The sequence below is a fragment of the Engystomops pustulosus genome, chromosome 7, assembly GCF_040894005.1.
Source record: "Engystomops pustulosus chromosome 7, aEngPut4.maternal, whole genome shotgun sequence".
NCBI classification, from domain to species: Eukaryota; Metazoa; Chordata; class Amphibia; order Anura; family Leptodactylidae; genus Engystomops; species Engystomops pustulosus.
The window spans coordinates 28930835-28944148 of record NC_092417.1 but is presented as its reverse complement, the minus strand read 5'-3'; the positions used below and the strand labels follow the sequence as shown (position 1 = coordinate 28944148).

Sequence of the window (13314 nt, the reverse complement as noted above, 5' to 3'; positions counted from 1 at the left end):
GCAAAAATGAACCCCATGTATGTATCTGATCACATGAAATCACAGCAGCCTCCATGGAGAATGGGGAGGAGTAGAAGTCCATGGAGGCATGCTGTCATTTCATGTGATCAGATACATACATGGGGTACATTTTTTGCAAATATTAGTTGGTAAAAAACCTTCGATGACACCATCCTGGTCACATGACAAAGTACTGAATAGAAATATATCTGTATGCCAGGTAAGATGATAAAGTTGATTTTATGTGGGTGGAGTCTATCATTGTGGCTGCGGTATGTCCACTAGAACAACCGGCTGGGCCACACTAGTGGGAAGTCAAGGGACCCACTGTGGCCAATCAGACTCTGGTGATGTAAAACTAGTGACAGCACTGGAGCTTTCGGAGGCCACTAATTGGCTGCAGCGGGTCCCGTGACTACCGACACTTCCAGACAGTCACTAGAATACAGATAGCAGCTGAGATGCAGGTACTTTAAATATACTCTATTTTGTGGCTTTGAAGCACCAGCTGGGGTTTAATGGGGTCCTACAAGCCAAGCCTTACATTAGGGTTTGTCTGCAGTGACATGGGTATCTCTCCGCCAACGAGACATGTACTCACCTTTGGATTCCTTCCTTCCTTCGCTAGCAGCGCCCGCAACCTCTCCTGAGAAGGGGGAGCGATGAATATGATGTACGGCTTTAAGTCAGAGTTTCGTAGTGTTTTAAGAGCCTGAATGCAGGTGGGAAGAGAAATCAAAGGAATTATGTCAGGAAGACAGCAAGTTACTGTAAATTAAACGTGAACGTAAAGGAAACCCGTCATCTCTTGTGACCATAACACACTGCAGACAGTGCTGGGTATAGGCCCTGGAGAGCTCTTTAACTTTACCTCTGTGCATAGCAAGTAGCAGCAGGGACGTGATACGGAAATTTATAATTCAGGTTTTAAGCTCCAACAAATGCTCTGTAGGATCTTTTAGCCTGAAGAGCTTTATAGTCTTTGCAGTGCAATGTCCCAAGCCCCGCCCCATCTGCTCTGAGTAACTGCTGTATGTCTCCAATCATAATCCTGATACATATTCTACTACTAGTGAAAGGGGGGGGGGGGTAGACTGTGTAGCAGCAGAACAGAAAGGCCCGCCCAGAGCCCTTGCAGGAGCTACAAAACTGGATTATAACTTTAATTTTTCACAGTCCTGCTGCTACCAATTACATAGACACAGGTACGACTACACAGATCTCCAGGGTCAAAACCGAATACTGTCTACAGCTTTGTATGGTCAAAACTGCAGGCAGATTTTCTTTAAAGCAGCATTACCCTACTGAGGTATTTGTGATGCCCATAAGTATCCGTAGCTTAGGCAGTTTCCTACAAGGGAGCGAGTACAACGCTATATTGGGCCTGGATCAATTTCATAAATACCAATAGAGATTACTATAGAGACACAACCTGAATGAATATTTGGCTAGAGACTGCATTTGGCAATCATAGTGAGAAATATTAAAAACAGCCTTTCCATGGTAAACTCTTATCTACTGCTGGCATCACGTGCGGGAGGAGGGGGGTGGTTTCTACTGTTAAAACTAAAAAGCAAAAAGTAAAAACTGCCAATTTCCAAATACAGTAATAACTACTTTTCCCCCTAGAAATAGCGCCGCTTATCTGTGGGTTGTGTATTGCATTGCAGATCAATCTATTCTCAGGTTGTAGGTCTGAGCTGCAAAACCACATACAGTCCACAGATGAGAATGGCGCAGTTAAAAAAAAAAAAAAAAAAAAAAAAAACACCCCTGGACCACATATAAGCAACAAAGAGATCCAATATAGCCAGGAGCAGGAACCCAACCATCTAAAGCGGATGGCCCATCTCATGGTCAATATGATCACAGCTACTTGGTTGGGAATGGATTGGTTATCGTTTATATTCATTCCCAATGAAAGACGTATGGGTGTAGGCCTGGCCGTGTGATTCTACAGAATGATGACCTCAGAGGGGAAAAACAGCAATTCCACAAAACATCTATAAAGTAAACAATGTGCAGACCTATCCCCCCACACCCGACCCACCCCAGGACCCAGTCGGCCGCTCCCCCTCATTACTCTGTGGCCCCCAATAGGTGTTTACATTATTAGTGATCACCCCCCCTCCACCGTCAGCTGCTCCACTAGGAGAGGAGTCTCCAAGAATCCCAAAGAAACACATTGCTGATAATATCAAACCCCCCTCCCCCTCCCCTCCCCCGAACATGCGTAGGGGGCTGACACAGCACAGAAGTAATGAAGATGAGGGGGGGGGGGTAGCCCATGTAACATCTATATCTAGAACAGTAATAATGAGAATTACGGCCCACCTAGAGAAGAGTCCATTACACATGTGTCACTCACCACTCACCTACCGGACCCACACTGACATCACCACAGAAGGTACGTCTATCCTACTACTACCTACCGTACCATACTAGCTTCACACCTCACCCACCGTACTACATGCTAGTGTCATGTACAACCTACAATACTATTACTTGTATCATACCCCACCTACAGTAACCATGCTGGCATCACTCCCCTTGCACCCTCCACACAGGTAGAACTTCACACCAAAACATAAAAGATCTACCTTACCACTGTCCTACTAATACCTACAGCACCGGGCAGGCCCCACTAACAGCACAGCCCTGCTGCTCCATCATCCATCCTCTATCGTCACAGCCCTGCTGCTCCATCATCCATCCTCTATCGTCACAGCCCTGCTGCTCCATCATCCTTCCTCTATCGTCACAGCCCTGCTGCTCCATCATCCTTCCTCTATCGTCACAGCCCTGCTTCTCCATCATCCGTCCTCTATCGTCACACTCCTATTGCACACTACTGCTGCTCCATCATCCATCCTTTATAGTCATACTCCCACCAACAGCACACTACTGCTGCTCCATCATCTACAGTCACACTTCCATCAACGGCACCCTACTACAGCACAATATGAACACTTAAAACCATTAACCCCATCTACAGCATCATGCATACTACACCTACATAACTACTACGGCAACGCCAGAACGCCATACTAGTGTTATTTCCTACCTACATTCCCATTTTTCTGTTTTTATTATCTATTTAGTACCTATAATATAGTGTCACCTCTCCCCTACTGCATGTGAGCCAGTGGAAATATTTCGCTCTTGTGTCATTAGTATGACCTGATCCCTATCTGGGTGCATTTTCCATTCGCAGCTATTCAAGCCAATCATGAAGCAAGTTAAAGATGCCAAAAACCTAAAGGCAAGGAAACCAATGACTGCAGAGCGCCGCTTCCCATTTCATCACTAGGACTTGGGGACCCCCTGCAACCTTTAAACTTGACTCATCTCAGGCAAAATATGTCTCTTCTCTGTTCCTTTTCACATAACTTTGAAGGAGATTTACTTTAAAGGAAACCTACCTACTTGAAGTGGTAGGTGTAAGATGGGAATACCTTATTTTGTTAGTGTTTTAAACCGCTGCATCGCGGTTTAGAACACTTTTTAAACTTTATAACCGAAGCTGCTTAGGCGCACGGCTCTCCTTCACTCCCTATGTAGGCGCGCGCATGGTGCGCCGAAGCAGCTTCGGCTATAAAGTTTAAAAGTGTTTTAAACAGCGATACTGCAGTTTAAAACACTAACAAAAATAAGCTCCGGCGCCAGCTCACCCTGACCTGGTGCTCGGTATTTCCATCTTACACTTACCATATCATGGTAAAATCTGGTTTACTTTTGGAGTCCCTTTATGCTTTCTCTCTTTGATTCCATTATCTATCCATCTGTTATTAACCCCTCGCCACAGAAGCCCCTTTTTTTACCTTCCTGACTCGGCCCATTTTCTTTCACTTTAACTTTTAAACGCTTGAACATTTTGAGATTGTTTTCTTGTGACACATTCTACTTCATGTTAGTTGAAAAATTTTGGTGATATGTTCTGTGTTTATTTATAAAAGAAAAAAAAAAAATATGGATATTTGTTGAAAATTTAGAAAAATTCTCGATTTTCCAAATCCAAAATTTTCTACTTTGCAATAGAATTCTAACAGTAAAATTACTCGATAACTAACATTCACTGAATGTTTACGTCCGCATGGTTTTTTTTATGCGTCCGCTCGTTTTTGTAGGATGAGGCTTAGAAATTTACGTGCAATTTTTCATAAAAACCGCAAAATCAGACTTTTGAAGGTCCTGCTCAAGCCTAAATAATAGTAAATCCCCAGATTATAGATACTAATCCCCACAGTGTATGTAAAAACAACATATATGAAGTTTGTTAACCCTTTATTTGGTTTACAGGGGTTAAAACAAAAATTTGGTGATTTTTTTAGGGGGCTAAATACAATTTTTTTTTTTTTAAACGTACACTTTACTCCACAAAGTAATGATACCCAACCTCCCTCCAGTACGCCCATACCCCATATGTGGTGGTAACCTGCTGTATCTATTCAGAGCAGATTTGCATTGTCAATTTTTATTGCCTATACAATCTTTATTATTTGGGGCATTTTGGACATGGAAGGGCTTATTTTCTGCGAGATTAGATGCACTTTACAAATACTTCATTTTAGTGGGCTTTCAGCTTATTGATGAGATTGCATTAACTTTTTGCATCTTCTAAGGGCGTTTACCATATTATGTTTATTGTATAAATCAGTACGATTACGGTGATACTTTTTTAATATATATATATATTTTCTCGGAATAAAAACTAATATAGAGAAAATTTCATTAGTTTTTCGCGTTGCACATCCTTCGGGAAAAAAAATAACTTTTTTTACTAATATTTTTTGGTTGACAGAGCCGGTTTAGGGCTTTTTTTTTTACCTGTTGAGTTGTTCTTTTCGGTGGTGGTACCATTTTGGCGCATGTAATTTTTTTGATTATTTTTTTTGGAACATTTTAGTGAAGCTATTTTATGAAAAATGTACATTTTGGCAAGATTTTAAGGTTATTTATTTATTTATTTACAGCGTTCACCGAGCGGGTGCAATATTGTTACCAATATATAGTACAGATTGTTACAGATGTAACAAATATGTGTGTTTTTTTTTGTGATTTTGTACTATGTATAGGGAATTTTGGTGTTTAGGGGACTTTTACTTTATTAAGCATTTTAAACTTTTTTAGTTTTTCTTACAGGTGAGCTTGAAAAAGTGATGTATTGGACTGGGTTACATAACACACTGAGGATGCTGCACAGGCAGGACCCAGGTCCCGGAAGACATTGCGAGCAGGGGACCCGTTAAATCGGGGTCCAAATCACTTCAGATGCCCCTTACATGCAACAGTCAGAGGTGATCACATGAAATCACAGAGGCGGCGTAGAAGTCCATTGGGGCTTGCTTTGATATTATGTTATCAGATACATACATGGGGTAGATTTTGCAAACATTAATGGGTAAAAGTCCTTAGATGACATCACCTAATCAAATGATTGGTGCTTAATGGTGACAAGGAAAGATGGAGAGTAGTAGAAGTAAGTGATGGGAGGGGCAGATGGACTTGGCCGAGCGGGATAGGTCACTAACTGTTCAATATCCCTGTATGCCAGGTAAGATAATAAAGTTGATTTTATGGGGATGTGAGAGAAACAATGTTTAGCTAAAAGAAAGGTGGAATTTAGTTAATAGGGCTCTATGGGAACCTGTCAGTAGCTGTATTTGTAAAAAAAAAAATGGCGGCAGGTTTCCGTAAATGTTAACCTAAGTAGGAAGTAAATTGCTATGTTGATTCTTCGCGATTATTCACATAACTGATCATCTCTATGTCCTAGAGGCAGCAGAATGCCTTCCATACATGTGTATGACAGAATAGCAGGATATAACATAGGAAACATCGACACAATCACTAAAATTGTAGCCCCTCTCACCTGCGAGTGAAGACTGAGGAGACAGATCTTGCCAGAATTAATGACTTGTCGCACGGAGTCCACGCTGGTGCCGTACAGGTTCTTCTCGTGTTCTCCGTACTCTATGAACTTGCCGGCAGCGATGTCCGCCTCAAATGTTTGTCTGGAGACAAAGTGATAATCTCTGCCTGCTACTTCGTTGTCTCGCCTACTCCGAGTAGTATCTAGACACAGGAAGACAACAAGGACATTGCTCAATAATCAGTCCAGATACCTTCATTTTTATTAAATGTAAATAATTTTAAAATCTTTAATAACATTTTTTTTTTGTTACTGTTATATCCAAGTGCCAAAGGTATAAAACTAAGACCCCCTCATGGCAGCCTAGGACCCCTCTGTAAGACTTCTCTGTCCAATCACCTTAAGTCCTACTACACAGAGGAAACTATACTATAGGGAAATCTGGGACTACAGGGGTTTCTGTCGTAGTTGGTCTTATCAAACTTGAGTTTAGTTACAATCCTTTAGGGTCACATAGCAGCTCTAACCTGCTCTGCCTGGAATTACAACTCATCTACAAGAGAATGCGGAGGAGTAGAGAGACTATAACATACCGCCACACAATCAATCACTCTCCTCCATTTATTTATGTCAGTCATTACCGTCACCGTACAGACCTCCCATCCACACTAACGAAGAACAGGCTGTCATTTTGGACTAATATGTCCAGAGGCAGCAGGAAGTTACAGCAGGTAACACGGAATATATGTAGCAGCTCGTCTATATATATAACAGGACGCCTGCAGCTCTTCCTTCATTCTGCCGGAATTCTCTTAGAATCCCCACCTTTACTATAACCTTTAGTTCTAGATACACGAGGAAAGGGGGGGCAGCATACTTCGCTACTACCCGGGTCACTCTATGGGAGCAGGGAAAGTAGACTTTGGGAGTGAGGGTGGTAGACTCCGCCACTGCCCAGGGGACTCTATGGGAGGGGGTCAGTCCGCCACTACTATCTAGTCTATGCAATTCCTAGAGACTACACTTGCCATTTAATCTTACAATCCACTCCCACTTTAACCTACACAAACACCACCCACTTCCCCCACCTTCTTCCTGCCCAATGCACTGCATGATCTGCTTAACTTTTCCTGTTTTTTGGGGGGGTGCAAGGTATCTAGGCTCCCAACATGTAACCACTTATCTGTGTTGTAATACAAACTGGGATAACAAGTTTGAGGACAAACGATGACATCACTCAGTACATGTAGCAATAACATGATGGACTCCATCAACCTTCCCGTATCTTTTTGGATCTACGCTATCACCTCCCAATCTGACAAGATGTAGGAGCAGGGTACTCACGCGGTACGGCCACAGCAAACCTATCCGCCTCGCTGTTCATGAGACGCAGCCGCAGCTCGTTCTGACCGCAGTGCTGGGGACCGATCAGGACTATGGGCCTCTTCCTGTTGGCCGGCTGGTGGTAGAGAGACATCTCCTCGTAGGTCAGGATCTCCTCATTATCGTAATCTACGGGAAGAGAATACAGAAATGTAGCAAAATTATGTGATAGACAAAAAAAAGTTACAATTTAAACAAGCAGTGAGAACTTTTATCTATGCTAATGACCCCCATCTCCCACGTTGTATTCCATGATACATACCATCATTTTTATTAGCGTTATATAATATTTTTTTCCTCTTTTTCTTGTTTTTCTTCGCACACCACAATTTCCCTGTAAAAAGAGAAAGACAGAGTTATCTCTTTATGTCGCCTTATGGCGATATTGCCCTTCATGTAAAAACCTGAAACTCTGAAAACAACCTTCTCAATGATTTACAGCTTTAACCGAGTCCTCAATAATGAGTAACAAGCCCTATGACAGCGGAGGTACAGTAAAATAATAAAGGAGTTATTACGCCGATGTACATGAAGGATTTACAGTCAACTTCTTAGGACGTCAGAGCTCTGATAGTCATGGGTTAAATTTTAATGTAGACCGTATGGGGCTGTCACATCAAGACCACTTTTTGTCTTACTTTTATATCTTTTTGTGTTATAACGGGACTAATCATACATACATACCCATTACATAGGACCTTTAGTGTAGTATCACTGGAGGTCCTGCCAGCCATAAGAATAGGGGGTCCCACGTCACCGTGCTTGAATGGAGGAGTTGTTGCACATTAATGCCTTCTCTAAAAAGGGTTGTCCCAAGTATTTCAGTTATCCCATACCCCCGCAATCCTGAGAACAGGGGTCCTCTTCTCACTTATCAGTGGTGAGGCAGGCCGAGCCTTTAATACTATGGGAGTGACTGAAATGGCTGAGCACGGCGCTCCTCTATCACTGCCTGCGCCCATAGCAGCAGGGCAAATGCTCACCCACAACTGCATCAATTAGTGACAACAGGAAACCCCAATCTCTGGATTGCTGGGAGTTGAACCTTCACCGATCAGCTCGTTAGAACGTAAATAATTGGGACAACCCCCTTAAGCCATCTCCAGAAGGTGATAATGAAGAATTCAGCAAGAACTTATGATACCATATTCCAATCACAGGAGATAAGGAGACTGCCGTTCAGGTCAATAAAACCCCAGAGAAGTATGGGGTTTGTTGTGCTTTTTCATTAGTTATTGGGACGTTAAGGTGAAGGTTTTATCAATAGGAGCCTATGCACAATAAAAAACCAGGTAGACTGAAACGGCCAGTATAGCGCCGGCATCCCCTAGAAAGCTACAGGACAACAAATAGGGACATTGGTTAGGCGACAATCTGGCTTTGGGTGACTATCAGAAACTTTTATGGGTCAAACAACCAATACAGCTGAGCCTTCCTAATAATCCATGCTTCCAGATGCTGACAGCTAATACTAGGTCATATGATCTTACAATCACAGCAATATTCAAGCGACTGGTCCTTACCCTGAATGAAACATCAGGCCTGCGACCCCTGTATTACAAGCTGCTGGAAAACTACAACCCCCAGCATGATAAAGACACAATCATATCCTTTAGACATGACAAGTAACCCTGTGATATTAAAGGTCTCAAGTATAACTGCATTGCTTATATTATAGGGGATAACAATCTGACTACCGAGACCAGAGTGATCACAAAAATATGGATCCCGTTCTCCCCAATTGACCAACAAAGCACATAAATAGAATTATTAGGATCAACAGAAGACGGGGGCCCCCCATGGATCATAAAGTAGTGACATTTATATCAATATGCCATCACTTAATCAGTAATGCTAAAGTCACCGATCCGTCCTACCTGACTTCTCAGGCTCCTTGTCCTCCTCTATTGTCTGTTTCATTGCCTCCCGCTGCTGCTGAAAACTTTTTCCTATTGAGGAAATAGGAATAAAAATTTAGTATAAATATATAAATATACAATAAATTAAAACAAGTCCCAGAAGCCACTTCTAACACTTAATATAGGAAACAGCACTTGATAACGTGCTTTAACCTCTTTTTATCCACTTAAAGTGGTTTTCCCAGTAAACAAGTAGGACAGGGCCTAATTTTCTGATCGGTGGGGTCTCGAGGGGTTTGATGGGATCCGAGGTACATCCAGCCTACATGTGCGGCAGTATATACTGCGCTATTCATCTAGGGGAGTGGCAAAAGGTTTGACGGAGGTACCGCAGATCCTTTTGGACCCCTCATTCTTGTGATCTGTGGGGGTCTCAGCACGGAGACCCCCAACGATCACAAAACTAGCTTGTTTGCTGGGAAAACCCCTTTAACAGCAATATGGCATTGAAGTGCCCCATTCACAGAGAGGACATTACCTGGTACCAGGCCTGCCAGAGGCTGGTTATCCTCATCTCCGTCCCTATACGCCTGCCACCAGTTGGGATCATCTTGGCTGATGATATGGAGAATGTCTCCCTTCTGGAAGGAAAGGCCCAGCTCCCTGCAGGGGACATAGGGGTCATCTGTAGGGTCATAATCAAAGTGTGCCTTCACGTGTACCTGGGGAGAAAAGGAAGAACACGTACATTAAACTACAAGAGGCATAATATATGGGTCACAACTGTATACAAAGGGCAGCTGATTAGACCCCAAACCACTAGCATGTCAAGGTTTTGTTTTATTAAATAAACCTGCCTACAAATCTACTTCTTATCAATCTCTATGATCTATATGTGATCAGGAGAACATGTACATATTTGTATGCTCGACCTGCAATCCACTGAAGTGTATGGGACTTACAAGACAAAAATTTGCCTGACAGGTTCCCTTTAAGGAAGTGGGGCCGCTCAACTATGTATAGGACAGGTAATGATAGCCTTCAGTAGTGGCTTAGTGCCGGGTCTTGTAGTGATTGTGACACTAGGAGAGCCAATGTATAAATAGAGGTAGACGTCACACACAAGACCACATGAGACCTGGCTATCTCGGTCATCATTCTCGTAGAGATGGAATGGAGCAGCAGCACATGGGTGACGACAGCTTCATTAAAATTTGGCACACAGTACCCCATTCTCATGATTGCAGCGGCTACCAGTGACCGAATACTCATCACCTATATGGTGCATAGTTAAATGGGCACTCCCAGCTCCCAAGATACCTATAGAAACAGGGTAGGTGTGCTGTCCCCCCCTTCACACAACCCAGCTGAAAGGAGAATTAGCCGCACATGCACGACCCCTCTCCAATCATGTCTACGGGAGGGCCAAAAATGGCCAAGACTACATGCTAGGTTATTTACGTCCCTCCCACAGACTCTTCTTCCAGGGAGGGGTCAGCACACCTATCCTGTATATATGACCTATCTTGGGGATAGCCAAACTGGGATATGTATGGTGTAAGTGTTAAGTATTCATCCCCTCTCCATTCAGCCGAGCTGCGGGAAGGGGGTTAGAGACCTGCACCCATCATCCCATGTATATACCATAAATAATAAGTTGTTACAAAGAGAAGACAATTCTGGCATCTCTTATAGGGCTGTAATGTGAACAGGGGACAGGAGAAGTCAACCTCAATCAATTAGCAGGACATGAGGAGCTAAGAGGATCAGTGAACTATTTTAAGGGGGAAGAGTGAACAGTAAAGCGGTCACAGCCACAATCAGTAAACAAAAAAAAAAAAAAAGACTTCTCAGGATTATGCGGACAACGATACATTACATGTTTTCCGGCATCCAAGAGAAGCATCATCAGGGACGCAGCACTAAATCAGCATTGGCGCTCCCACCAGTCATATAGGGACAGCATATGTTACCTTTAAGTCATCAATTTAGGATACGTGAATCTCCCTCTAATGACAGTATACCATCCCACTGCTACACAGGTACAATTTTTGATATTTAGTATTAACAGATCATAACACGAATGTGACAATACAGCGATTGTGTAGACACAACGTAAACCGATCTTAAAAAAAAACTTACCACGGTCTCGCGGGTGGGTGGGGGTCTGGCCTGCTGACTAGGAATTAGTACGAAAGTGAGTGTCCCGTGCATCTCCGCCTGGAGAAGAGAAAATGGGGTAAATGCAGGAGGCTGTAACCGATCCTCTTCTGCACAAACACGTCAAATGTCAAGTATTTGTTGTTTTTTTTTGTAATGGTGACTTGCCGTGGATAGCGCAGCATATCACTGGTCTCAGCAGTGGTAGGATGAGGCCAGTGAAAGGCAGCAGCGGTCGGCAGACATCATGGCCACCATGTAATACAACATGCAGACACGGCCCTACCATTACATTCACTTACCAGCAGCTCAAAGACATCATTGACGTCCTTCCCCCGAATCTCCATCCCGTTTATTTCCAGGATTTCGTCTCCTTCGTGTAATAATCCGCTCTTCTCTGCGGCGCCTCCCTTCACTATGCGGCTGATGATAACAGAGTCCAGCTCGTTTCTTACTGTGGCCCCCTGAGGGCATTAAAAAACCAGTAAGGATAACACCATAAAACAAGTAACACAATAAAGGTAACGTCACCAGACCCTTGTACTTACACCTATATACTCACCAATGGTATATCTCTCGCCTTCTCTATTCTGACTATTTTAACAGTCTCATCCCCATACTGGGCAATGTTCTCATAAAACTTATCTTCAGAAATGGATTCGGGCATCATTTCCTGCTCCGCCACCTTGTCATGGGTCAGGAGGAGAGCCTATACCAGAAACAAGACAGACACGGGTCAGCTGTGTATTCCTAAACATACTAGCAAAAAAAATTAAATAAATAAATATAAAAAAAGAAGAAGTTTATCTTGGGTTCAAGTCCCAGGGTCAACATCTGCAAAGAGTTTGTAAGTTCTCTCCGTGTTTGCGTGGGTTTCCTCCAGGTCCTCCGGTTTCCTCTCCAAATCATACTGATAGGATGATTAGAATGTGAGCCCCATTGGGGACAGGGACAGATTTGTCAGGCTCCGTGCAGCGCTGCGTAATCTTTGTGCGCTATATAAGGAATTATTATAATTGCGCTTGGAAACTTCAAGGAGATTTCCAGAAAATATTTATTGATCAAATAGGTGATTAATATCAGGGGTCTGACACCCTGCCCCCCACTGATGTGAACTCAGAATTGAGATGATCGTTAGGTCTGATTCACTGCGTACCACGCACTATGCTTTGTTTAGTGGTGTGCTTAGTACTGCACACCATTCACAGGTCTGCAAAACGAAAGCCAAACTGGAGTGCTGCGACTACTTCAACAGCTCCATGGTGTGTTGGGCTGACGATGATCCAATACAAATCGCCCATCCTCAGTATAGGAGTTTCATAAAGACACATCCTGGAGAGTCCCTTTAAGCAAAAGTAACATCAGCACCAGAGAGGTTTAGGGTTTAAAACACGGCTATACACATATGTAGCAGTGCTGCGGTTCTTCCCACAGGGGGACATTAAAGCCCCCAGTGGGATTAAAGTCAAACCAGTATACCTATTCCAGAAGGAACAGACCCCCAACTGTATACAGCACTGGACCTGGTTGGGTCTCATCTCATATTGAAAGGGAAAGAACTGCAATACACCAGGGGCTTACAAATAACAGCATACTAAAGAAGAGCCCACCTGATAAAGCCCCCCTGGGATTATAACATCTGTGGGGTTCCTTACATGAAATCAAGTGGAAGAGATTGAATAAAGTCTCATCCGTGTAATGCACAACTACTATGTCAGTAGGAATGTACGGCTACTACCAGTGAGCAGCATGGGGTACAGCAGAGACTCACCTGGATGATGACTACTACTACTACCACCAGTGAGGAGCATGGGGTACAGCAGAGACTCACCTGGATGATGACTACTACTACTACCACCAGTGAGGAGCATGGGGTACAGCAGAGACTCACCTGGATGACTACTACTACCAGTGAGGAGCATGGGGTACAGCAGGGGCTCACCTGGATGACTACTACTACCACCAGTGAGGAGCATGGGGTACAGCAGAGACTCACCTGGATGACTACTACTACCAGTGAGGAGCATGGGGTACAGCAGA

General features: G+C 43.4%; 1 protein-coding gene across 2 annotated transcripts in view; it reads right to left on the bottom strand.

Moving 5' to 3' along the window:
• PALS1 (protein associated with LIN7 1, MAGUK p55 family member) overlaps nucleotides 1-13314 on the bottom strand; it is a 38685-nt gene that overhangs the window by 1302 nt on the left and 24069 nt on the right. For both annotated transcript variants that reach the window (XM_072115228.1, XM_072115227.1), the window contains exons 5-13: nucleotides 11837-11983; nucleotides 11577-11738; nucleotides 11257-11334; nucleotides 9653-9836; nucleotides 9133-9204; nucleotides 7518-7589; nucleotides 7217-7384; nucleotides 5873-6075; nucleotides 602-712 (exon numbers count right to left, since the gene is read on the bottom strand). In XM_072115228.1, coding sequence (XP_071971329.1) covers nucleotides 602-712; nucleotides 5873-6075; nucleotides 7217-7384; nucleotides 7518-7589; nucleotides 9133-9204; nucleotides 9653-9836; nucleotides 11257-11334; nucleotides 11577-11738; nucleotides 11837-11983 — 1197 coding nt within the window. The remainder of the gene's footprint in view (nucleotides 1-601; nucleotides 713-5872; nucleotides 6076-7216; nucleotides 7385-7517; nucleotides 7590-9132; nucleotides 9205-9652; nucleotides 9837-11256; nucleotides 11335-11576; nucleotides 11739-11836; nucleotides 11984-13314) is intronic.